The sequence below is a fragment of the Astatotilapia calliptera genome, chromosome 16 (assembly GCF_964374335.1).
Source record: "Astatotilapia calliptera chromosome 16, fAstCal68.1, whole genome shotgun sequence".
NCBI classification, from domain to species: Eukaryota; Metazoa; Chordata; class Actinopteri; order Cichliformes; family Cichlidae; genus Astatotilapia; species Astatotilapia calliptera.
The window spans coordinates 10,500,116-10,525,153 of record NC_137437.1 but is presented as its reverse complement, the minus strand read 5'-3'; the positions used below and the strand labels follow the sequence as shown (position 1 = coordinate 10,525,153).

Below are 25,038 nucleotides of genomic sequence, written 5' to 3'. Positions count from 1 at the left end.
ATACTTTGTTTCGTGCGAGAACTCCATTCAAATGCATGTAGCAGTGAGAAACACACTGTCTTGGCAAAAGAAAGCGTTTTTGTACAACTTCATAAAGATAGCTATAACTTTTGATAGAAGACTCAGACACACATATTTATGGCTTTATCCTATACAATTCAATATCCCTGTGTTGGGCAAACAGGTTTTAAAGCTGTGTGAGCTAAGATTTTCAAGTATTCACAAAAATGAAAAACTATACTCTGTTCTTTTCTAGAACGCCATTCAAATACATCTAACAGTAAGAATTGCCTTGTCTGGGCAACAAAAGGTGTTTTTGTACAACTTCATAAAGATAGCTATAACTTTTGAAAGAAGACTTTGTAGTGGCGATTCCTTTTGTTTGGCCAACCAAACATCCTTTAATCCACAAGCCACTGCTGCACTGACATAAGATCTTGTATGCAGGCAAAAGAGCCGACTGTCCAAACTTGAAAGTTGCATTCCATGGTTTATTTATCCGGTTTGGAAAGCAATAACAAGACCATTTTTGTTGCTTCCTGTTGCTTCTCCTGCTCTGGTCAAAGAAAACCATAGTCCCACCCCAGTGCATGCTGGTCCTATACCAATCGCTTTATTTATAGAAAAAAATTGCACTACAGTTCTTCCTGGCTGACTTAACGAGATAAACAACAAAACAAACCCAAACAATGAAGCAAGTATTAACCTACAAATAAAACTTGTGAATAACCCAAAAATATAAGTAAACCAACAACAAATTTTAACAAATTTCAAAATATTAACAATAAAGAACACATAGCTCCAACAGACTCAGACAATATTATTTATGGCTTAATCTTATAGGTGTTTTTGTACAACTTCATAAAGATAGCTGTAATTATTGAAAGAAGACACAGGCAAACATATTTATCCATGAATACTATAGAATTCAGTACCGTTGTTTGCAACCAGGGTTTGCAGCTGTTTGACCTAAGATTTTCAAGTTATTCAAGAAATGAAGAAACCTTTCTCTTTTGGCGAGAAAGATAACTTATAACCTATTGCAAGTGCATGTAATCCTACATAGCAAGCAGGTCTGGCCCGGATCTGGCATCAAGCCGGCACTGCTGGTTGACTTCTAGCATGGTAAGCCATATGTCATCCAGATATGAGCCAGGTCTGGCAATGATGCCACTGTTTTTGCGCTGGCATGCCACATCTGGCCCAATTGTGGTTTGGTGCATGCCCATAGAAAACAGGTCTTCCCTGGATCCGGCATCAAGCTGGCACTTCTGACTGACTGGTGTCATGGCAGGGTGTATGTCAACACTGGTTCTCTATACAGAGAATTAGCCTGTTCTGGGCAGGAAAATCAGAATCAAAATCCTTAATTGGTTAGCTAATGCTACCGTCAAGTAGTTTCAGTTTTCCAAAGAAAATGTGTATAATTGTTATTGTTTATGAAAGAAAAGTATCCTGATATGCAGCATTAATTATGATGATTTGCGAACAACACCAACACAAAGATTGTGCAATAAGCACAAACTAGAGGAATATATATAAAACAACAGAAAGGCACACGTTGGAGAACAAAGTACTTGAAAGTTGTTCAAAAGACTTGGTCTGAGTCTGTAATTTGTCATTTATAGCAAAATTATTATTCTGTATGCTGTTTTAAAAAGTGGTTAATAATAATAATGACACATATGATAATATGTGTTTTACCATTAGCGTTTAGCTTTAGTTTCCTACTTTCTTGGAAATTGTATATGGGCTCTGGTGTAATCTAGACTCATTTATGATCAGTTTCTCTTTTTAAAATTAAAATAATAGAATTGTGATCTAGCCAATCAAAATATTGAATCTGTAGTTTGTCAGTTTTACTAATATCCTTTCAGATGGACCATTATAACTGGTGGTGCCGCCTTTTGCCACCAAACTGTCAAATAGCACCCATTGTGCAACAGTCCACGCATAGAACAAAGGTATCGGTGGGCGTGGAAACCCTCATCAGATGGACAATCACCGCTTTCAGACCTACCCTTCTGCGGTGTGGATTTATCTGATTGGCGTTAAATGTTTTCCGCTCTTCTCTGATTGGCCAAGACTCTTGCCAATGAGCTCGCGGAATAGAAACTGGCACCTAGCAGCTAGATACGCCGTCTTCTCCGGCAGGTCATCGTTCGGCTTCCTCATCTCTGGTTGTGTCGTGGATCTTAAACTCAATACGGTAGGCGTTTGTAGCACTGAATTAAACAGCGCTTACTGCAGAACACAATGATGGCGTCGTGCAGGAAAGAAAGAAATACTCGGCGGCTCCTTCTTTTTTTGTTTTTGTTGCTGCTGCTGGCATTAGCCGTCATCTGTCCAAAGAAAAATAAAAGGGGGGTGGTGACAAAGTTGAAGTAACGCGTTTTTCTGTTTGCTTTGCTATGAAATACACTTTTGTGTCGGCTGTTCATTCAAATTAAATTGCGGGTAGCTTAAGCAAACCGACATAGTGGCCATTCAGGCCTGATATCCTCAGCCAACACCTCCTTCCTGGTTTCATGTTTCAGATTGTTATTTATCAGATTTTTTACCTTGTCCTGTTAGTGCTCTGCATTCATTCTTTGCTTAACTCAAGTCGCTTCTTCTTTAAGTGAACTTTAGGCGAGATTATAAAATGAAATCTTTGAAAGTTGTGAAATCATCTGTTGTGAAACACCACCAATAAGGTCTTTTCAACCGAGATTATTAAAATAACAATGGTAATAACAAAAATAATAACCAAGGAGGTAATCCCCCCCCCCCCTCTTTTTTTGTGGCCACTGGGATAATTGAAGAGGGTTATTATGGATTTACGCCGAGTTATAGCTCTGGATACTTTAAGCATCTTGTGAATGAATTCATTCATAGTCTACAGACCTTTTCCCCCCTCTTGGGTATCAGCATGTCATTTGACAAATTGTTGTGTAATAATAATCTCTCTCCAGTCACTTCAGTTATCAGAATAAGTGTCAGAGTAACTTATTTGTTTTTGTCTTCTTCGTGGTCATTCTATTGTGACAGATGTCTCCCAAGATCAAGGCTGGCTCTGTGGTGGAGATGCAGGGAGATGAAATGACTCGGGTCATCTGGGAGCTCATTAAGGAGAAACTCATCTTTCCGTACCTGGAGCTTGAAGTGCACAGGTGAATACACCTGTACTCCTACACTGTGTAAAGATCCCATTGTTCTAGCAGCTCAGTGCACTCAGATCGCTTACATTTAATGGTTTCTTTTTAAATATACTTTTGTTTACATGACAGTGGTGCAGTGGTAAGTACTCCCAGCAGGGATAGTCTTAGTAAAACAGAATCAAAAACGGAATTCAAGCAACACTTTCTGCATGCCTGGTACTTCTTGTTTGGCTTGAATTCTTGCTTTAATGCATCCCCCATCATTGACCTTTGCCCTGAAAATACATTCCCCCCCACCCGAAAGGTGTCTAATGGTTCAGCTGCAAAGCAGAATATACTAACTGCAGCTGCTACCTCAGAAAAAAAAAATCACCATTGCATTAAAAGCTATTTACAAAAGTCTTGTAATCAAGAAGACAATGAAAAGTTTCAACAAGTATTATTAAATCAAATGCAATGATGGGTGATATTGTAGATCAGAAATGTCCAAACAAAGTAATAACGATAATTGGTAGTATAACATCCATTTGCGTCATCGGTTTCTTAATTTGACCTTCCTCTACTTATCTGTTTCATGGACTTTGCACTGTTGTTAACCGTCCACGATAGTACAATGGTTAAAAGTCCCACCACACAGTCAGGTGGTTCACTGGGCACGGAATTCTTGGAAGCACATAGTTTGGAACATGTGCAAGGTTTTCTGCAAAGATTCCAAAGAATGAACCTCATCGGTTCATTCATGTGGCTTGGATTTTCAGTTGAGGAAGGAGGGAAGTGGGTAAAAGGTCAAGGCCACTTTCATACAAAGCCAGCACACAAGATAATTGCCAAAGAGAAGTCTAAGGACACTGAGCTGGTTTTCACCCCCTCCTCTAACTGTTTGTTAAAGCTGTGAGGTTTCTCAAGTATAACAAGTGGAGCAAACCGATCCAGTTATGCTGGCAGAGTGCCTGGTTTCGTTGCACAACTGATTCCTTTTTTTTGCTTTCTTCGTGTTGCTTCGTTGCAGTGGCAGCGCCTAAAAGAAAATGGAACAGAGGGTTAATAGAAAGTCTCCTTCATAAGAATGCTGTGTCAGGGCCTGCAGGCAAGAAAATTGCCTTCATAATGAAGTGCAAAAAGCTCTGGCAGCAGTTCAAATTATTCCATAATCAGATTCACTTTCACCACTCATTCAAGTCATTCATGTCCTTTGACACAGTTATTGTGTTCCACATCACAGTAGGTGCACTTTGACATTCTCCGCTTTGCATTTCACTCAGCTAAATCAATAGCATAGTGTTCGGTAGTTAGTGCACTGGGGTCTGCTGCTAAGTTATGTGTAAATACTTGTAACGCTCATAGCATTCAGTGCCTCTGCTGCTGAGATTATCAATGTTCTCTGTGTGTGTTTGGTCCCTGTCTTCATTCTTAATCTCATACTCTAATTCTTAGAAGCACACAAATATTCTCAATTATAATTACTAATCAGTTATATTTACTAATCATTTGAGCCCTGTAGTAGTTACTACCACTAGCTCCCCAGTATAGTGGTTTACATCATACCCTAACAAGCAAAAAGAGGCAAAAACCCTTGGCAATGTGTGATGAAGGGCATTGGGCATAAAAGTTTACTAAGTCACACATGTGGAGCTGCGTCCTGGTGACACCTTGTGAAGGAGCAGCTAAAATGCTTAAAGTATTCTTTGCTTTTTGTACTAAAACTTTGAGGTTTTTATTGACAGTCTAGGTACATTTACAAGACATTATAAATTATGTATTAGCTTTCTCTCGGCACCATTAATCATGTTCTCTTAATCTCTCCTTGCAAAGCTATGACCTTGGGATGGAGAACCGAGATGCAACTGATGACCGGGTGACAGTTGAGGCAGCAGAGGCAGTCCACCGTTACAATGTGGGCATCAAGTGCGCCACCATCACGCCAGACGAGAAACGTGTGGAGGAGTTCAAGCTCAAGCAGATGTGGCGCTCACCCAACGGGACCATCCGTAACATCCTCGGGGGCACGGTGTTCAGGGAGGCCATCATATGTAAGAATATCCCCCGCCTGGTGTCCGGCTGGACCAAGCCCATCATCATCGGCAGACATGCCCATGGAGATCAGGTACCCTATCGGTCCCACTTACTGAAAACTTTGAAGTATGCATGCTAAGGGGGGGGGGGATATATGATCTGTGAATCTCTAGTCAAGATTTCACACATCTCATGTAAATTTTTCAAAGTCTCCAAAAAAATAAGGTTGTAATTATAGAGAATTTCATTCCAACAGTATTTAAAAATGGCAACCTACAAATGAATATGTGACACATAGACACCTTTATCCATCTTTTAAGATGTAAAACTACTCAGATTTTTGTAGTTTCATGTCGTGTATATTATTGTGTCAATAGGATGTTGAGGAAATGACTCAATGTCCTGTTCTAGAGTTAGGTTACTGTAGAAGTCTGTTTATGCCCTACAGATTTACAGTGGGGCAAAAAAGTATTTAGTCAGCCACCGATTGTGCAAGTTCCCCCACTTAAAATGATGACAGAGGTCAGTAATTTGCACCAGAGGTACACTTCAACTGTGAGAGCTGGGACCAAAGTAACAAAGGTCACCATCAGTACACACTACAACGGCAGGGAATCAAATCCCGCAGTGCCAGACGTGTTCCGCTGCTGAAGCCAGTGCATGTCCAGGCCCGTCTGAAGTTTGCCAGAGAGCACATGGATGATACAGCAGAGGATTGGGAGAATGTCATGTGGTCAGATGAAACCAAAGTAGAACTTTTTGGTATAAACTCAACTCGTCGTGTTTGGAGGAAGAAGAATACTGAGTTGCATCCCAAGAACACCATACCTACTGTGAAGCATGGGGGTGGAAACATCATGCTATGGGGCTGTTTTTCTGCCAAGGGGACAGGACGACTGATCTGTGTTAAGGACAGAATGAATGGGGCCATGTATCGTGAGATTTGGAGCCAAAACCTCCTTCCATCAGTGAGAACTTTGAAGATGAAACGAGGCTGGGTCTTCCAACATGACAATGATCCAAAACACACCGCCCGGGCAACAAAGGAGTGGCTCCGTAAGAAGCATTTGAAAGTCCTGGAGTGGCCTAGCCAGTCTCCAGACCTCAACCCCATAGAAAATCTGTGGCGGGAGTTGAAAGTCCGTGTTGCTCGGCGACAGCCCCAAAACATCACTGCTCTCGAGAAGATCTGCATGGAGGAATGGGCCAAAATACCAGCTACTGTGTGTGCAAACCTGGTAAAGACCTATAGTAAACGTTTGACCTCTGTTATTGCCAACAAAGGTTATGTTACAAAGTATTGAGTTGTATTTTTGTTATTGACCAAATACTTATTTTCCACCCTGATTTACGAATAAATTCTTTACAAATCCTACCATGTGGATTTATGGATTTTTTTTCACATTCTGTCTCTCACAGTTGAAGTGTACCTCTGGTGCAAATTACTGACCTCTGTCATCATTTTAGGTGGGGGAACTTGCACAATCGGTGGCTGACTAAATACTTTTTTGCCCCACTGTATAGAGCGTCTGTGAAGGTAAGCTGGCTCAGGCAATTTAGCATTTAGAAGGAGGTAGGGAGGTGACAATGAAAGAAAAAGGTGATAAGAACAAAGAGTCAAGCCTGTAGGAAAGTGTGTCCAGACATCACATTCATTTGCAAAGCCACACATTTATTCAAACCCTTGCATTAGAAGCAGGATGTGTATTCTACACCAAAGAGCAAAGAATAGTGAGTCTGTCTTCATCTAGTTTTAGTGTGAAATAGTATTTTCATGGCTTATGTTTTGGCAAAGAAAAATAATGCCCATAGTTTTCTGAAGTTTTCCAAATGAGGTTAAAATAAAATGTTTTTTAAACTAAAACTTCATCTTAATTATTGTTTCCATTTCGGAGGCTGCCTGTAATTTTCTACCACACTTCTGTAACTGTACCTATCCCTCCGTCAGCTGATGTATGAGCTCAGGGAATTGACAGTTATATCAGACGTTGTGTTAGGAGTGACTTGGTCAATAATTAGGTTTCATCAGCTGTCCTTTGGACCACAGTGTACCACCTCAACAGCCACAGAAGTAAATCACAGGTTGGTTCATGGTGCATAGCCAAAGTCAACAGTTCTGCTTCCAGTTGGGTGATGTATCAGATGGCTGCTGGTTACATAATATCTGTCAGAAAGAACAATGCTGTACACTCTGACTAGTCCTCTTTAGGTGTTTATGACAGTCTTTCTTGCTGTTATGGTATATGTTGGGGATTGTATCTTTTTTCTTACTCACTGTTCTCCCCACAGTACAAAGCCACAGACTTTGTGGTGCCTGGGCCTGGGAAAGTGGAGATGACCTACACACCCGCAAAGGGAGAGCCTGTCAAATATGTCGTCCATGAGTTTGAGGGTAAGAAGCCAGTATATATATACATATACACATATACACATACAGTGGGGCAAAAAAGTATTTAGTCAGCCACCGATTGTACAAGTTCCCCCACTTAAAATGATGACAGAGGTCAGTAATTTGCACCAGAGGTACACTTCAACTGTGAGAGACAGAATGTGAAAAAAAAATCCATGAATTCACATGGTAGGATTTGTAAATAATTTATTCGTAAATTAGGGTGGAAAATAAGTATTTGGTCACCTCAAACAAGGAAAATCTCTGGCTCTCACAGACCTGTAACGTCTTCTGTAAGAAGCTTTTCTGTCCCCCACTTGTTACCTGTATGAATGGCACCTGTTTGAACTCATCTGTATAAAAGACACCTGTCCACAGCCTCAAACAGTCAGACTCCAAACTCCGCCATGGCCAAGACCAAAGAGCTTTCGAAGGACACCAGGAAAAGTATTGTAGACCTGCACCAGACTGGGAAGAGTGAATCTACAATAGGCAAGCAGCTTGGTGTGAAAAAATCAACTGTGGGAGCAATCATCAGAAAATGGAAGACATACAAGACCACTGATAATCTCCCTCGATCTGGGGCTCCACGCAAGATCTCATCCCGTGGGGTCAAAATGATCATGAGAACGGTGAGCAAAGATCCCAGAACCACACGGGGGGACCTGGTGAATGACCTGCAGAGAGCTGGGACCAAAGTAACAAAGGTCACCATCAGTAACACACTACAACGGCAGGGAATCAAATCCCGCAGTGCCAGACGTGTTCCGCTGCTGAAGCCAGTGCATGTCCAGGCCCGTCTGAAGTTTGCCAGAGAGCACATGGATGATACAGCAGAGGATTGGGAGAATGTCATGTGGTCAGATGAAACCAAAGTAGAACTTTTTGGTATAAACTCAACTCGTCGTGTTTGGAGGAAGAAGAATACTGAGTTGCATCCCAAGAACACCATACCTACTGTGAAGCATGGGGGTGGAAACATCATGCTATGGGGCTGTTTTTCTGCCAAGGGGACAGGACGACTGATCCGTGTTAAGGACAGAATGAATGGGGCCATGTATCGTGAGATTTTGAGCCAAAACCTCCTTCCATCAGTAAGAACTTTGAAGATGAAACGAGGCTGGGTCTTCCAACATGACAATGATCCAAAACACACCGCCCGGGCAACAAAGGAGTGGCTCCGTAAGAAGCATTTGAAAGTCCTGGAGTGGCCTAGCCAGTCTCCAGACCTCAACCCCATAGAAAATCTGTGGCGGGAGTTGAAAGTCCGTGTTGCTCGGCGACAGCCCCAAAACATCACTGCTCTCGAGAAGATCTGCATGGAGGAATGGGCCAAAATACCAGCTACTGTGTGTGCAAACCTGGTAAAGACCTATAGTAAACGTTTGACCTCTGTTATTGCCAACAAAGGTTATGTTACAAAGTATTGAGTTGTATTTTTGTTATTGACCAAATACTTATTTTCCACCCTGATTTACGAATAAATTCTTTACAAATCCTACCATGTGGATTCATGGATTTTTTTTCACATTCTGTCTCTCACAGTTGAAGTGTACCTCTGGTGCAAATTACTGACCTCTGTCATCATTTTAGGTGGGGGAACTTGCACAATCGGTGGCTGACTAAATACTTTTTTGCCCCACTGTGTGTGTGTGTGTGTGTGTGTATGTATGTGTGTGTGTGTGTATATATATATATATATATATATATATATATATATATATATATATATATATATATATATATATATATCCATCCAAACCATCTGATTGTTTAAAATAAACAAATATTCTATTGAATCTACTCTTTACTGTCTCCATCTTATCATCAAGCTTCTCTGTAGTATAAACCCATATCTTGCATGTCCACCCCACAGAGTGTATAAAACAAGGATTTAGAAGAGCTGACAGCTTGTTTCCTCCATATTTGTTTTATAGTACAGTTTCAAAACTAGCAAGTTTGGTAGAAAATTTAAAAAGTCTGTTAGTACAATTTAACACTGAATGAACTGAAATAAATTTTAAACGGAGTAAGAGGTAACACTGGTTTCTTTTCTAGATTTTTCCAAGTTTGTCCAAGATTGTCTGCCTTTAAAGGCGATAATTCATGTGAATTTAGTCTGTCTGTATGTCTATTTGTTTGTGTCTATCCAGGCACAGGTGGTGTGGCCTTGGGAATGTACAACACAGATAAGTCCATCAGGGATTTTGCTAATAGCTCTTTCCAGATTGCTCTGTCCAAAGGCTGGCCTCTATACCTCAGCACCAAGAACACCATCCTGAAGAAGTACGATGGACGCTTCAAAGACATCTTTCAGGAGATCTATGAGAAGTAAGGACAGCACATGCACAAGCAGCTTATGCAAACATCCTTGTAGCAGACATGGGCCAGAACTGTGTTGTCCACCTTCTTGTGTGCTTCAGAGAGTATCGTGCTCAGTTTGAGGCCAAGGGCATCTGGTATGAGCACCGTCTCATTGATGACATGGTGGCCCAAGCCATGAAATCTGAGGGAGGCTTCATTTGGGCCTGCAAGAACTATGATGGAGATGTACAGTCTGACTCTGTGGCACAAGGTTGGTTTAAAAAGGAGGTTCAGATCAGAAGTTATGTGAAAAACCATGCAGAAACTTAAATAATAAAAGCCTAAAAAAATTGCAGTGTACTGTAGACTAATGATATTCAGATGTTAATGTAGTTTTTGGTTGTCCCTGTGTTTTAGGCTACGGCTCCCTGGGTATGATGACCAGTGTGCTTGTCTGTCCTGATGGACGTACAGTAGAGTCAGAGGCTGCCCATGGCACAGTGACTCGACATTACAGACTACACCAGCAGGGAAAGGAAACCTCCACCAATCCTATTGGTAGGCTCAGATTGTGGAAATGTGATCGTATGTGATTTTATCTCTAAGGTTATCTCTAGGTTAGTTATCTAATGCATGCTCTTTCACTGTGTGTCTGTTTCCTACAGCCTCCATCTTTGCATGGACACGGGGCCTGCTTCACCGGGCAAAGCTTGATAACAATGCCGAGCTGCGAGTGTTCTCGGAGGCGCTGGAGGCTGTTTGCATCGAGACCATTGAGGCTGGTTTCATGACCAAAGATTTGGCTATCTGCATCAAAGGCCTTGCAAAGTTAGTCATATGCAATGTACATTCATATAAGGATATTGTGCTGTTAGATTAGTGTGTAATTAGATCTTACAATACATTCTTGATACAGTCTCAGAACTTAGAAATAATCTATTAAAAATACATAAGAGTGGGCACCAGTTTGTGGAAGCCACCACATACAGTGACCGGAAAGGACAGCTCCATTTCAAAATGTACCTGATTGGGGCATCCGTAAATTAAAGTTTAATTCACTCAGGTTTATAAATATGTTTGAGCTCTTTTCAATATAGAGCAGTTATGCTTTTTCTTTCCTATAGTGTTCTGCTAAATATAAAATATTACAATGGTGGATGTTCAAAATTGTCTTTGACACACTCCAGAAACTAAGCATGCAGAAAGAACAAAACAAAGGAAAAAAACTCTTAATGTATTAAATATTCGTTTCATATATTTTACCTCTTACTATGATTTACTTTTCCATGTCCTTTTTTCCTATGTAACATAATCATAATTATTGGGTATTAATCAACCAAGTTTTGTGTGACGGGAGATGTGACCGCTCCCAACCTCTTAAGTATTGTTTGGCATTTCAAAAATGAGCTTGTTGAATAATTGCAGTGAATTTTTACTAATAGTACAAAAAGATGCAGACATATGCTTACGTTTATAGAGCCCAACTGTGGCAGAGCGTATGCTCACATAAGCCTTTACAGCAGCTCAGTATGTCTGTAATAATAAAAAAAAATTTCAACACCATTCCTCGTCTTGGAAACAGCAACCACGCATTTATTCATATGAGAAATGGGCCTTAGATTTGATGGCATAAAGGAGCACTAAGTTGTCGCAGTCGAAACTTATTTTGACTACAGTGAACTTGACTTAACAGAGCTTCATAAATGCAGCCTGAATATTTGTCAAAATTAGTCATATTCGGTGATCTCTGAACTTTTGCAATACTTTAATGCTGACAGTCATCTGTTTTCTGACTCTGTTTGCAGTGTGAAACGTGCTGACTACTTGAACACCTTTGAGTTCCTGGACAAATTAGCAGAGAACCTGAAGATCAAGTTGGCAAGCCAGCCCAAGCTGTGATTTCATCTCCCAGCCTTCAAAGCAGTTTAACACAGACACATATGCATTCAGACACATGCTCACCCACAGAAACACCTACACAGTTACTGGAAGTTTGGGCCCCACCACCCCATGGAAAGGGAAGAGTGCACTCAGAATTCCAGGATTGACTCAAAGTCAGAGAGGGTCAGTCAAGAACAATGCCTTGTCCAGAAGAAAGCAGAATGGGGGCTTCTGATCACAACCTTGGGTTGCTACAAGATAAAATTACGCTTGTGACAGTGACGCTGGGCCGTGACCTGATATCTCAGTTCCCTTGTTTACCCTAATTGCACTCAGTTCCGCTGAAGTGATCTGTACCATGCAGGGGGACAGTATTGGTCTGAAAGAGCCTCTGGACCTTCACTGCCTTTATACATTTTGTCATCTGTTAATTCTCTTCATCTCTTTCACCTTGTAATTTTTTAACAATACTTCAGGCAAGAGTTTATGAAATAGTGCCAGAAAAACAGAGCAACGTCAGCCTGTATGTAACTAATGAAAATCTCTCTGCACTGCAGGAGAGTGACAATGCATTCAGTGAAGGTTTTACACTAATTGTACTATAATACACAGTTTATGATTTGAAAACAAATGGTATTAAAGTACAATACTTGCTTTTAATTTCAGAATTTTTAATTGTCAGTTTTTAAAGAGCTATATTTATTTTTCCTCCTTTGTTTGTGTGTACATGTTTATGTGCTCCTCAATTTAGACCCAGTATATTAGATTATTAGATCTTGCCAAAAAAAGCCACATTAAAACTACCTATAAACATTACACTTATTCATTCCTGATTTGATAACTCATAATAATTGAGTTTTTCATTATTGAGTTATGGATTTTATATTTAAAGTCTATACTGACACACAAACTGCAGATTGTATGTAGTGTGCACCAAAAGTGGCATAAACAAAACAGAGTATACTGTAGTATCAAGTAAAAGGTGGTGGTCATTGACTGTTATCACAAACAAAATGTTCCCTTGTTTGAACCTCTACAAGTAACACAGACTAGTCAGTAAATAGCTACACATATCAACCTACAATCACAGTGTCACACACAGTTGCTGTCACTTATTTATAAGTAATCTACTGCAAGATGATTTCTGTAGCATGTATTTAGCTGCTCTGAAGTTCACAATTTTATTGAAATGCATTTCTTTACATCTTTAGAGTTGCTATTTAAATGGCAGCCCATTATATCCAGTTCTGCAGTGATTTGTTTGGTGGCATGTGCATACATGGAAAGCCTCAAGTCAGGCAGAACAGCAGCAGGTGCAGCAAGACCTCTTTGCACACCAGAAAAGTCAGCACGGACAATACATATCTGATTGTCAGAAATAGCAATTCAATTGAATTCAGTTTTATATCGATAGTGCCAAATCACATTAACAGTTGTCTCAAGGTGCTTTATATTGTAAGGTAAATACCCTAATACAAAGATATGATCCCCTATCAGCAAGTTCCTTGGCAACAGTGGGAAGGAAAAAACCTCCAGCAGAACCAGGCTCAGAGAGGGGCGGCCAACTGCTGGGAGACAAACGAAAAGAAAGATGGCGCAAGAGATGGTATAAGGACTGTGTTATATCGCGCTTTGCTACTCTGGAAAGCACTCTCCACAACTTGCTTTATTCATTCATTCACAGGTCATTCATAGGGGACCTGCTCTACTACCTGAGATACAGCCAAGACAGCCAAAGAATGACTAATTATTAAATCTAGAGTCATGTATAAACACATAGTGAGTGAAAAGCTGAATGATGAACAATGATCATGGGAAGCCCCCAGCAGCCTAGACCTATTGCAGCATAACTGGATTCAGGGTCACCTGATCCAACCCTAACTGTGAGCTTTGTCAAAAAGGATTTTAAAAAATGGTAGCGAGGATTACAGAACAACTTGCAGATGCAGGCCAGCAGCAGTATACAGGATTGTTGATAGATTACATTTTCATATATCAAATAAAAAATAACAGAGCACAACCTTGTGGCTCGGTTAGCTTTAGCAGCAAATTGTCTGATGCTGGAGAGAATTTCATCCCTACTTGATTTGAACAGTAGATGGAGCTGCTGCATAAAAAAATGTTTTCAAACTCAGCCCTAATTTTTGAACTGTGACATGCAATTACTTTATCAATGTCAACAGAAAGAGGAATGACTCCACCAATGATGCCACTAACCCTAACCCTCTCTTCCATTCAGCAGCATTATCCTCAGCACTGTGTTTCAAGGATAAACGTTTAGTTTTGATTCAACAGACTAAATGGAGAGGCTTGTTTAGTGATGGGGGAAAAGGAAGCTGAAAACAAGGATCTATCATCACTGATTGGATTTCAGTTTTTTCAGTCTGTCTGTTTCTCTGTATCAGTAAAGCATTAATGTCCAAGCTCTCCCTTGTTTTTCATATAAACAGAGACAGATTCTAATTAGTTAATTAGTGATCCAGAGTAATTGGAACCTGTAATAATAAAGAAATGATGAAACATTCTAATTTTCAAAAAAGTAATAACCATTGTGACTTCATTCCCACAACCACCTCGCTGTCTACCTCGGATTCATCATGTCCCTGTAATTGCAACAGAAGGGCTTTGGAGCTTCCCTCTAAGACTCTTTTCACTTTACCTTTTTCCATGTAAGTCTTCTCATTCTTCATATTCACAGAGGAATTTAGCCAGTGTTATTCTATCAGGTACCCTGGAAAGAATTTGGTCTATCAGTTCCTTTATTCTACCACTTCCCTTGGGCCTTGCCTATTTTTTAAAATCTTCATTCATCTTTTCACTGCATTCTCTCTGTTAAAGGATTTTCACTTATGTAACTGAATGTAAAATCACTCCCCTCCTCATTTGTGCGATCTTTTACTTTTTACAAATGCACATTTCTTGCTGACCTTAAGACCAACTCTAAAGACAGCCCCTCCCCAGAATATGACGGCTCTGCCAGAGATGCTGGCAGTACTCTGCAGTTGAAAAGTACTTTCCCCTTTCTTTCTTTTCCTCTTATTTATTTCTTTTTGTCTACTTAGTTTTTTAGTTTACACTTCTTGTGTAGTCGAGAAGTTTTTATCCGTGTTTGGAAACGAAACTCCATGTAAAACTACTGAGATGACCGCGACGCCACGCTGCCCCTTTGTCTATAGCTGGGACCTGCTGCTGGGGCTAAGACAGCACAGCCATGCCGGTGTTCAGCATGAGATCCCTGCGGTGATCAAGATGAACTACCGCGGCTGCAGAGCCGGGAAAACACGAAGACTGAGGAGGAAAAGATTCCATCCTGCTCTCCCATCTGTAGTGACTGGTAATGTCAGATCGCTGGTTAATAAGATGGAGGAGGTTGCGACGCTAACAGGGACAGAGGAAGTTTTCCGAGAATGCAGTGTTATGTGTTTCATGGAGACATGGCTGCACAAAAACATCCCGGACCAGGTGGTGGATATAAACGGATTTACGTGTGTGAGAGTGGACAGGGACCCAGGCAGCAGCGAGAAGAAGAGGGGAGGAGGACTCGCTCTCTATGTTAACAACCGCTGGTGTTCCCCGAGTCACGTTAAGGTGAGGCTGTGTGTAACAAACACATCGAACTGTTAGCAGTCGGTCTTCGACCATATTATTTACCGCATGAGTTTTCCCTCGCCATTATCGTCATTGTTTACATCGCCCCTGATGCCAACGCGGCGCAGGCGTATGACGTATGACCTCCAGCCCCTTTACAGACCTGCCGTTCAGAGGCAACCTGCAGCCACAAAAACTGTTACAACATGGACAAGGGAGTTGGAAGAGACTCTGCAGGGATGCTTTGAGTCAACTGACTGGGATGTTCTTTGTGATTCCAATCAGGACAATATTGACAATCTGACAGGCTGTGTAACAGATTATATCAACTTCTGTGTGGACACTGTGGTCCCCAAAAAAACCATTCTGTGCTTCCCCAACAATAAACCCTGGGTTACCAAAGACATCAAAGCAACCTTAAACAAGAAAAAAAAGAGCTTTCAGAAATGGTGACAGAGATCAGCTGAAACTGGTGCAGAAGGAGCTGAAAGCCAAGATTGCAGAGGGTAAAGAGTCCTACAGACGGGGGCTGGAAAACAAACTGCAGGAAAACAACACCAGGGAGGTGTGGAATGGAATGCGGGCTATCACTGGCCTGAGACAAAAGAGAGGTGTTGGGATGGATGGGGACCTCGAAAGTGCTAACAACCTTAATCTGCACTTCAATAGGTTTGACTGCCCTGCGTCTCCTGTCTCCACACCCAGCTATTCCCATCTTCTCCTTTTGCCTCCCCCCTCTCCTGCCCCCTCAGACTGTCTCACCCTGTCCCTCTCAGCAGATGACATCAAAAAAGAATTGGGCAGACTCCACTCCAGCAAAGTTGCTGGCCCTGATGGTGTCAGTCCCAGGGCCCTCAGGTGCTGTGCTTCCCAGCTGTCTGGAGTTCTAAAACGGATATTCAACATGAGTCTGGAAATGCAGAGAGTCCCATCACTCTGGTTCCTGTCCTTAAAAAGATCAACCCGTCGACCCTCAGTGACTACAGGCCAGTGGCGCTGACCTCACATGTCATGAAGACGCTGGAGAGACTCATCCTGAGACATCTGCGTCTGCTCGTGGAGCCTTGACTGGACCCCCTGCAGTTTGCTTATCAACCTTGTATCGGCGTGGAGGATGCCATCATCTACCTGCGGGACCAGGCTTATTCTCACCTGGACATTGTTGGGAGCACTGTGAGGGTCATGTTCTTTGACTTCTCCAGTGCTTTTAACACAATCAGACCATCACTGCTGGGGAATAAGCTCACGGAAATGCAGGTGGATGCCCCACTGGTTGGTTGGATTACGGACTATTTAACAAGTCGACCACAGCATGTCCGACTGAAGAGCTGCCGCTCAGATAACATCCTGAGCAGCATGGGGGCGCCGCAGGGGACGGTCCTATCACCCTTCCTCTTCACTCTCTACACATCTGACTTCAGGTACAAGTCTCAGTCATGTCATCTGCAGAAATTCTCGGATGACTCTGCCATTGTGGGCTGTATCAGGGATGGACAGGAGGAGGAGTACAGGAGTGTGGTGGACAGCTTTGTCGAGTGGTGTGAGCTAAACCACCTACAACTTAACATCACAAAGACAAAGGAACTGATTATGGACTTTAGGAAGCAGGCTCCTCCTCCTAACCCTGTCACCATCAGAGGGGCTGATGTGGAGATAGTTGAGGACTACCGGTACCTGGGGGTACACTTGGACTGTAAACTGGACTGGACCAAGAACACCAATGCTATCTTCAAAAAAGGGCAGAGTCGGCTTTTCCTACTGAGGCGACTCAGGTCCTTCAATGTTGGTAGGAAAATGCTGACCATGTTCTATCACTCGGTGTTGGAGAGCGTCGTGTTCTTTGCAGCTGTGTGCTGGGGAAGTGGGGTGAAGACAGCTGATGCCAACAGGCTGAACAAACTGATTAGAAAGGCTGGTTCTGTCCTGGGTGTCAGACTTGAGAACCTGGAGGAGGTGTCCGAAAGGAGGACGCTAAAAAAGCTTGTTTCTATCATGGACAACCCCTCCCACCCCACGCACCCCCCATGATGGACCATCGGAGCAAACGCAGCAAAAGACTCATTGCCCCAAAATGCAGAACTGACCGCCACAGTAAATCCTTTGTGCCGGTGGCAATAAGACTGTATAACTCTTCCTCACTCTGTAGCTGATTTTCCTGAGACGTTTACCAATGTTATTCTGTTCCCTTCCAGACCATGCAATATTACCCAACAGTACCTTATTGAATATTTGTTTCATCCCCCCATCATACGCTGCTACTCCCTTTATTCTATTGCACAATACTATGTCACTTTCTAGAATCGCCTGCACTGATAGTTAAGTTATTTATATATAGTTATATCTATTACTTTGTTAGAGTTATCCGATACTATGTCTTGCACTATCCTACTGTATATTACTGTACACTACTATTCTTATTGTATATATTGTATATCTTATATCTTGTTCATCTGTTCCTATGTCTCTCCTGCTGCTTTGAGCATGTACATGACAAAAGAATTTTCCTCGGGATAAATAAAGTTATTCTTATTCTTATTCTCCTTACAGAGGAGGAAGCAAGGGGCAGCGAGCTGTCCCCACAATCATCACACTTGCATAAGATGCCCCTCCAACCCACAACCAAGACACTTCATATTCTCAGATGCAACATGAATATTGTAACCATTAGCTAGCCAAACAACAAAGAACCATTTACTGTCATTAGGGTTCCACACTTGCTAAATCAACTTTACCCTCTAGTTGTACTTTCCTGTTTAGAGGCAAAGTCACCCTCTACGACATAGGCAACAGAAAAAAAAGAGATATATTTTTTATTTTACCTTCTTTTCTTCAGATTCAAGATGAGTATAATTCAAATTTTTTATTTAAAAAAGTTATACTAAAGCTTGTATTCCTATGTATATTATTTTATGATTATGTCAATATAGCACAAGATTCAATTAGCTTAGCACAAAAATACAAACATCTTGCAGAGAACTCTTTTTTTTATTTTTTTTCCTCTGAGTAGTTTTCAGAGCCTGTACTAATTACTTTTACTTGAGTAAAGAAGTTAAATCAGTACTTCCAGTACGTGGAGGTTTTTTTTGCCTGTCCTGCCCTGACCAGCACTGTAGCAATCAGAATTATTGTCTGAAGGCCAAGAAAAATGGCCAAAAGATTTACTTTCCCTAGCGGAGCTTTTGCTGTACTGGTACACTTAATTTTCATAGTTTATTCGCTCTTTGTTGTTATTATTTTTATTTTATTTTAGAACTTATAACTTCATTTATTGTCATTGTACAGTTTTCACTGATTCTAATTGTAAGTTGATTGTGATTCTGATTGTAAGTTATTGCAATCAGAAAGGACAGGACTCGGGAACAGGAAAGAGAAAATAAGAAGGAAAGAGAAGTTGGGAAGAAATACATGGAGAAGGAAAGAAAAATAGAGGATAAGAGGAATAGACAGAAAAGTCACTGAAAATCTGCTTCCCCACCTGCTGAGAAAAGTAACATGCAAAAAGAAATGAGCATATTATGGAAAATACAGCTCCTCCTGGCTGTAGCTCAGGAGGTAGAGCAGGTCACCTACTGATCGGAAGCTTGGTGGTTTGATCCCTGGCTCCTCCAGTCTGCATGCCAAGTATCCTTTGGCAAGATACTAACCCCAAGTTGCTCTCCAATGCATCCAGTGTGCATGAATGTGTGTGAATGTTGTTAGAAAAGCATTCAGTTTAGAGTCAGTGCTTGGGAGAACGGGTGTGATTGGGTGAATGTGGTATGTTGTACAGTGCTTTGAGTACTCCGGGAGAGTAGAAAAGCGCTATATAAAAATTAGTCCATTTACCATTACACAGGTAACAGTAAATAATAAATACTGAATCTTACTGAGCAGCACACAAGACCAACAACACATGATATGTTTAGAGGCAGCAGCCAACCAAGATAGTGTGTGTCTGTGTGTACCTGTTTGTACACCTGTGTGTGAGAGCGCTAGTATTCATAAGGTTTCTCCATGTAAGTGTCTAATAGTAGATGTGGGGAGCTATAGCCCTGCCCCCCAGGACATGAAGAAAGCATGGAGGAAATCCAGGCCCCAGACATGTAGAGGCCCCCCAGCTCCGGACACTGAGAACCACCAATGCACCGACGGCTGAGGGCAACAGCCACTGGCAGGCAGTGTGGTGAGGGGAGATGGGCCACACCTAGGGGGGCCTGAGATGTTCCCAGAGAGGTGGAGTCTATGACCTGTCCTGACACATAGACATAGACAAACAGGCACACACAGACACAAGCATGCATTCCCACCATCATGCACTCCCCCAAAGTGGAGACAAACAGAAAAAAAAAAAAGGGGGGGGGGCATGGTGCTTTCTGCCATAAAGCAGCAGTTGTCAGCAGGGCCCCTCCCGAGAACCCTCAATGTGTACATGTATTTAAAATTGAGAGGTGAGCACTGGTGCCAGAGGTGAGGTTGAATACACAGACCGTATAGCGTGCCCACCACCAAGGCCCTATATGTATGTGTTATGAGTGTATGAGTGTTTGAATGTCTAGGTTGTGGAGTATTTTTAACAATAGTATTTGTACTTCTACAGCGCGTTTTGGGTTTGTTTTTTTTCCACACTTAATAGCACACAGCAACTTCTCTCATACAGAAAACACTGGACTGGGTGGATGGACTTCTCTAAAAGCGCAAGAACTGTAAGCTATCGAGTCAAATATGCTTCTTTTATGGAGTTACCATTTCAGTGATATTACACTGATATGAGATAATGAAGGTAACTGCTTTGTTTGCGTTTTTATTCAGAAATGTGAGATTGTGGTGATGGGATTTCCGGCTCTTTTTAGAGAACCGGCTCTTTCGGCTCAGCTCACTATCTTTCGGCTCCCAATAATTTAATTAATTTATTATTAACAACAATATAAAATTATGCACAAAAGGAATTACTAATGTAAAAAAAGTGGTTTTATTTATGTTTATATATAAATATATACGGTGGCCCCTCGAGACAAAGCACGTACAAACTCCAAAAAGCACATACAAATTCCAAAACACTTTTCTAGCGTTAACTGAACTTCCAAAACAGAGCTACCTAGATCACTTAGCCACTAGGTAACAAAAGCTCAACACTGCGCCCAGCATCCTGGAGCACTTCTGTTGTGTTTTGTATGTGTTTTGGAGTTTTTACGTGTTTTGGAATTTTTACGTGTTTTGAAGTTTGTGTGTGCTTTGTCTCTCGGGGCCACCGTAAATATACTTTTATTTATTCACTCTACATAAAATGTAATAAATAAATCATATAATACAAAAACCAACTATTTACATTTCAACTTTTAACTATTTAAATTTTCAGCTTTTTCATTTTAAACAAATTTAAAGTGAAACAACACAAAACACTGCAAACCACAACACAATTAAATATAAATTAAAATATGAAAACATAAAGAAGATGCACATTCTCTGTCATATGGGCCTGCATGAATAAACTTTCTGAATCCTTTATCATCTGCAACTGAAAATAGTTGTGGATGATTACTATACCTTTGTAATGTGACGTTGTTGTCCCTGGCTCTGTTTCTCTCTCTCTCTCCCTCCTGCTCTATTCCTGGACATAAAGTGAGTAAAAAACGTCCTAAATGCAGTTAGAATTTATTTAGAACTACAAATTAAATTTCTTTTAGCAATTATTGTTTTTTAATGTCACAATTCCAACCCTGCTCCTTTATCCGGGCCTGGACCGGAAAAAGTGACCCGAAATTGGCACTCTGGTGGAGTTACTTTGTGTGTGAGAGTGTGTGTTTATAAGTACGGTAGTTTTAAACCTTGTGATCCACAAAACAGCATAACAGTAAAAGAAGAACTGACTGCGTTACAGTCAGTACGGGAGCAGCGGCTTCGCTCATGCGCGATTCACTTGGCTTTTGGACGCACAGGTGTGAATGTCTCCTGCCCTGATAGCAGCTGGGGGAGGACTATCCTCCGCCTGGAAGCGCTTTGGCACGGGTGAGGCGCCCACCGCAGTGTGTTAGTAGTGTGTCACACAAACAGCAAATATTGTCAAAAAAAGTAAGAAATCTTTGAGGGTGCTTTGATTCATTTTAGGGGTGCTGAAGCACCCCGAAAGATGGGCTAAAATCGCCCCGGTTGATCTATGAAAGGTTTTTTTTTTGTTTTGTTTTTTAATTTAGACAATTGAACAACAAACATACATGGTAATGTAGAATATAGAAAGGGTATGAAAAATTCCACAGCTTGCAGTATCTTGAACAAGTTATGTATACAAATACAAGTACGTAAACAAAAAGGTATACTTTAGGAGAAAACAGACAAACAAAATAACTGAAAGAAAGAAAAAAAAGGTGCTCAAGGTATAAATAAACAACATGTAAGTCAAGTGAAACTATACATTCGACACAGCTCTTGTGTTTTACACGCTTTGGAATTAGTACTTTTCTTAAGATTTTCCAGATAATTGGAAAACAGGGCTTTAAAAGCAAATATGTTTGGACGCTGTTGAGAAAATCTTGTACAATGTATGTGAAATTTGGCAAAAATAATCAGAAGATTAATAATATATTTTTTCCCTGGAATTATTTTATCGGTATGTGAGAGGCCAAATAGAATATGTTGAAACTTCAGTTTACATGAGGGATCACTTTTGGTGTTTATAAAATCATTTAGATCAATCCAAAATACATGTGTATAAGTGCATTCCCAAAATAAATAACATATTGTTTCAATATTTTTTTTAAATTTAACCAGATATGTCTTTACCGGATAACATCTATGGATCAACTTAAGAGTAACTTCTCTTATCTTATTAGTAATAATAAATTTCCTTGATAGAATCCAAGTGGGATTTTTTTATAATTATAATAATTATAATAATACAATTATAATTCCGATACTGACGTGATAAAACTGTGGGGTTGTATACTGTCAATGTAGAGTGAAATGATCTTGTGGAAACAGCAACTTTGCTTTTAATAGGATTCTGAAGTCAGTGAAAGAGTGGGTCATACATGGACAATTTCAATGGACCATTACTTTGTAAGGCTAATTGACTTGATATCACTGTGATAGTGTGCACTGTCGATCTTGAGTGAAATTATCCCGTGGAAACAGCAATTTTCATTTTTAAAACATTCTGAAATAATTGAAAGAGTATATCACCTATGGACAAATTCGACGGGCCATTAATTTGAAAGGCAAAATCAGACCAACATGAAATTTACATGGTTTTACTGTCGGGTTGGATACTGTTGATCTAAAGTGGAATTATCCTGTGGAAACAGCATCTTTCAATTTAAGAGCATTTTGAAACCGTTATAAGAGTAGGTCGTATATGGGCAATTTGAAAAGGCTTTTATTTTGGAAGGCAAAATCAGAATGACTTGAAATTGACATGGTAAAATCATGATGTTGTATACTGTTGATCTAAAATGAAATTATTCTGTGGAAACAGAAAATTTCCTTTTTAGAGCATTCTGAAATCACTGAAACTTAGGTAAGCTATGGGCATTTTCAACAGGCCATTATTTTGGAAGGCAAAATCAGACTGATTTGATATTGATATGGTATCACTGTGGGGTTGGATACTATTGATCTAAAGTGGAATTATGCTGTGGAAACAGCAATTTTCCATTTTAGAGCATTTTGAATTCGGTCCAAGAGTAAGTCATATATGGGCAAATTGAAAAGGCTTTTATTTTGAAAAGCAAAATCAGACTGACTTGAAATTGACATAGTACCATGGTGTGGTTGGACACTTTTGATCTAACATGGATTCATCCTGTGGAAACAGCAATTTTCATTTTTAGAGCGTTTTGAAATCGTTAAAAGAGTACGTTGTATATGGGCAATTTGAAAAAGCTTTTATTTTGGAAAGCAAAATCAGAATGACTTGAAATTGACATGGTAATATTGTGAGGTTGTATACTGTTGATCTAAAGTGAAATTATCCTGTGGAAACAGCAATTTTCATTTTTAAAGCATTCTGAAATCTTTAAAAGAGTAGGTCGTATCTTGGTAATTTGAAAAGTCTTTTATTTTGGAAGGCAAAATCGGACTGATTTGATATTGATATGGTATCACTGTGGGGTTGGATACTATTGATCTAAAGTGGACTTATGCTGTGGAAACAGCAATTTTCCATTTTAGAGCATTTTGAATTTGCTCCAAGAGTAAGTCATATATGGGCAAATTGAAAAGGCTTTTATTTAGAAAAGCAAAATCAGACTGACTTGAAATTGACATGGTAACATCGTGAGGTTGTGTACTGTTGATCTAAAATGGAATTATGCTGTGGAAACAGCAACTTTCCATTTTAGAGCATTTTGAATTCGCTCCAAGAGTAAGTCATATATGGGCAAATTGAAAAGGCTTTTATTTTGAAAAGCAAAATCAGACTGACTTGAAATTGACATAGTACCATGGTGTGGTTGGACACTTTTGATCTAACATGGATTCATCCTGTGGAAACAGCAATTTTCATTTTTAGAGCATTTTGAAATCGTTAAAAGAGTACGTTGTATATGGGCAATTTGAAAAAGCTTTTATTTTGAAAAGCAAAATCAGAATGACTTGAAATTGACATGTTAATATTGTGAGGTTGTATACTGTTGATCTAAAGTGAAATTATCCTGTGGAAACAGCAATTTTCATTTTTAGAGCATTCTGAAATCTTTAAAAGAGTAGGTCGTATCTTGGTAATTTGAAAAGTCTTTTATTTTGGAAGGCAAAATCGGACTGATTTGATATTGATATGGTATCACTGTGGGGTTTGATACTATTGATCTAAAGTGGACTTATGCTGTGGAAACAGCAATTTTCCATTTTAGAGCATTTTGAATTCGCTCCAAGAGTAAGTCATATATGGGCAATTTGAAAAGGCTTTTTTTATTTTGAAAAGCAAAATCAGAATGACTTGATATTGATATGGTATCACTGTGGGGTTGTATACTGTTGATCTAAAGTGGAATTAGCCTGTGGAAACAGCAAAATTCTATTTAAGAGCATTTTGAAATCGTTCCAAGAGTAAGTCAGATATGGGCAATTTTAAAAGTCTTTTATTTTGGAAGGCAAAATCAGAATGACTTGATATTGATATGGTATCACTGTGGGGCTGTATGCTGTTGATCTAAAATGAAATTATCCCGTGGAAACAGGATTTTTTCTATTTAGAGCATTTCAAAATCGTTACAAAAGTAAGTCATATATGGGCAATTTCAATGGGCCATTACTTTGGAAAGTAAAATCAGACTGACTTGATATTGACATGGTATCACTGTGGGGCTTTATACTGTAAATACAGAGTGAAATTATCCTGTGGAAAGTGTTGATATAAAGTTCAAATAGTATTTGGAAATACGACGTTTGCTTTTAACTCATTCACTGCAATTGACGGCTATAGACGTCAATGGCAGTGAATGAGTTAAGAGCATTATGAAGTCATTGAAAGAGTAGTTCAAAAATGAAGATTCACAGGGCTTTTACTTTGAAATCCAAAATAAGATGGCCTTGATAGTGACAGGGCACAATTAGGGTACAAGGCTGTGTCATATACATCTAACATTAGAGTTTGTAAAAAAAAAAAAAAGCCTATTATGTTCTTAACATATCTGTTAATTCACTCGAAGTTGGCTTTTATTTTGAAATCCAGTTTCCACATCCATTCCCGTAATACTTTGAATACACAGGGAACGTAAAACAAACTGGAGGCTGCTTGACTGCAAGTCTCGA

General features: G+C 40.1%; 1 protein-coding gene across 1 annotated transcript; it reads left to right on the top strand.

Annotated features, from left to right (window-relative positions):
• Nucleotides 1-2,053: 2,053 nt before the first annotated feature.
• idh1 (isocitrate dehydrogenase (NADP(+)) 1) lies at nucleotides 2,054-12,387 on the top strand. The gene is made up of 9 exons (XM_026145168.2): nucleotides 2,054-2,209; nucleotides 3,031-3,152; nucleotides 4,953-5,244; nucleotides 7,443-7,545; nucleotides 9,696-9,873; nucleotides 9,966-10,117; nucleotides 10,264-10,404; nucleotides 10,512-10,674; nucleotides 11,652-12,387. The coding sequence occupies exons 1-9, from the start codon at nucleotides 2,096-2,098 to the stop codon at nucleotides 11,743-11,745; spliced, it is 1,359 nt and encodes a 452-aa protein (XP_026000953.1). The 5' UTR covers nucleotides 2,054-2,095; the 3' UTR covers nucleotides 11,746-12,387.
• The last annotated feature ends 12,651 nt before the right edge of the window (nucleotides 12,388-25,038 follow it).

Bases quoted from the DNA above. Each gene is read 5' to 3' on its own strand.
- idh1 (XM_026145168.2), top strand. From the start codon at position 2,096: ATGAGCTCGCGGAATAGAAACTGGCACCTAGCAGCTAGATACGCCGTC. The intron at 3,153-4,952 runs GTGAATACACCT...CTCCTTGCAAAG, and splicing joins CTGGAGCTTGAAGTGCACAG to CTATGACCTTGGGATGGAGA. The intron at 9,874-9,965 runs GTAAGGACAGCA...TGTGTGCTTCAG, and splicing joins TTTCAGGAGATCTATGAGAA to AGAGTATCGTGCTCAGTTTG.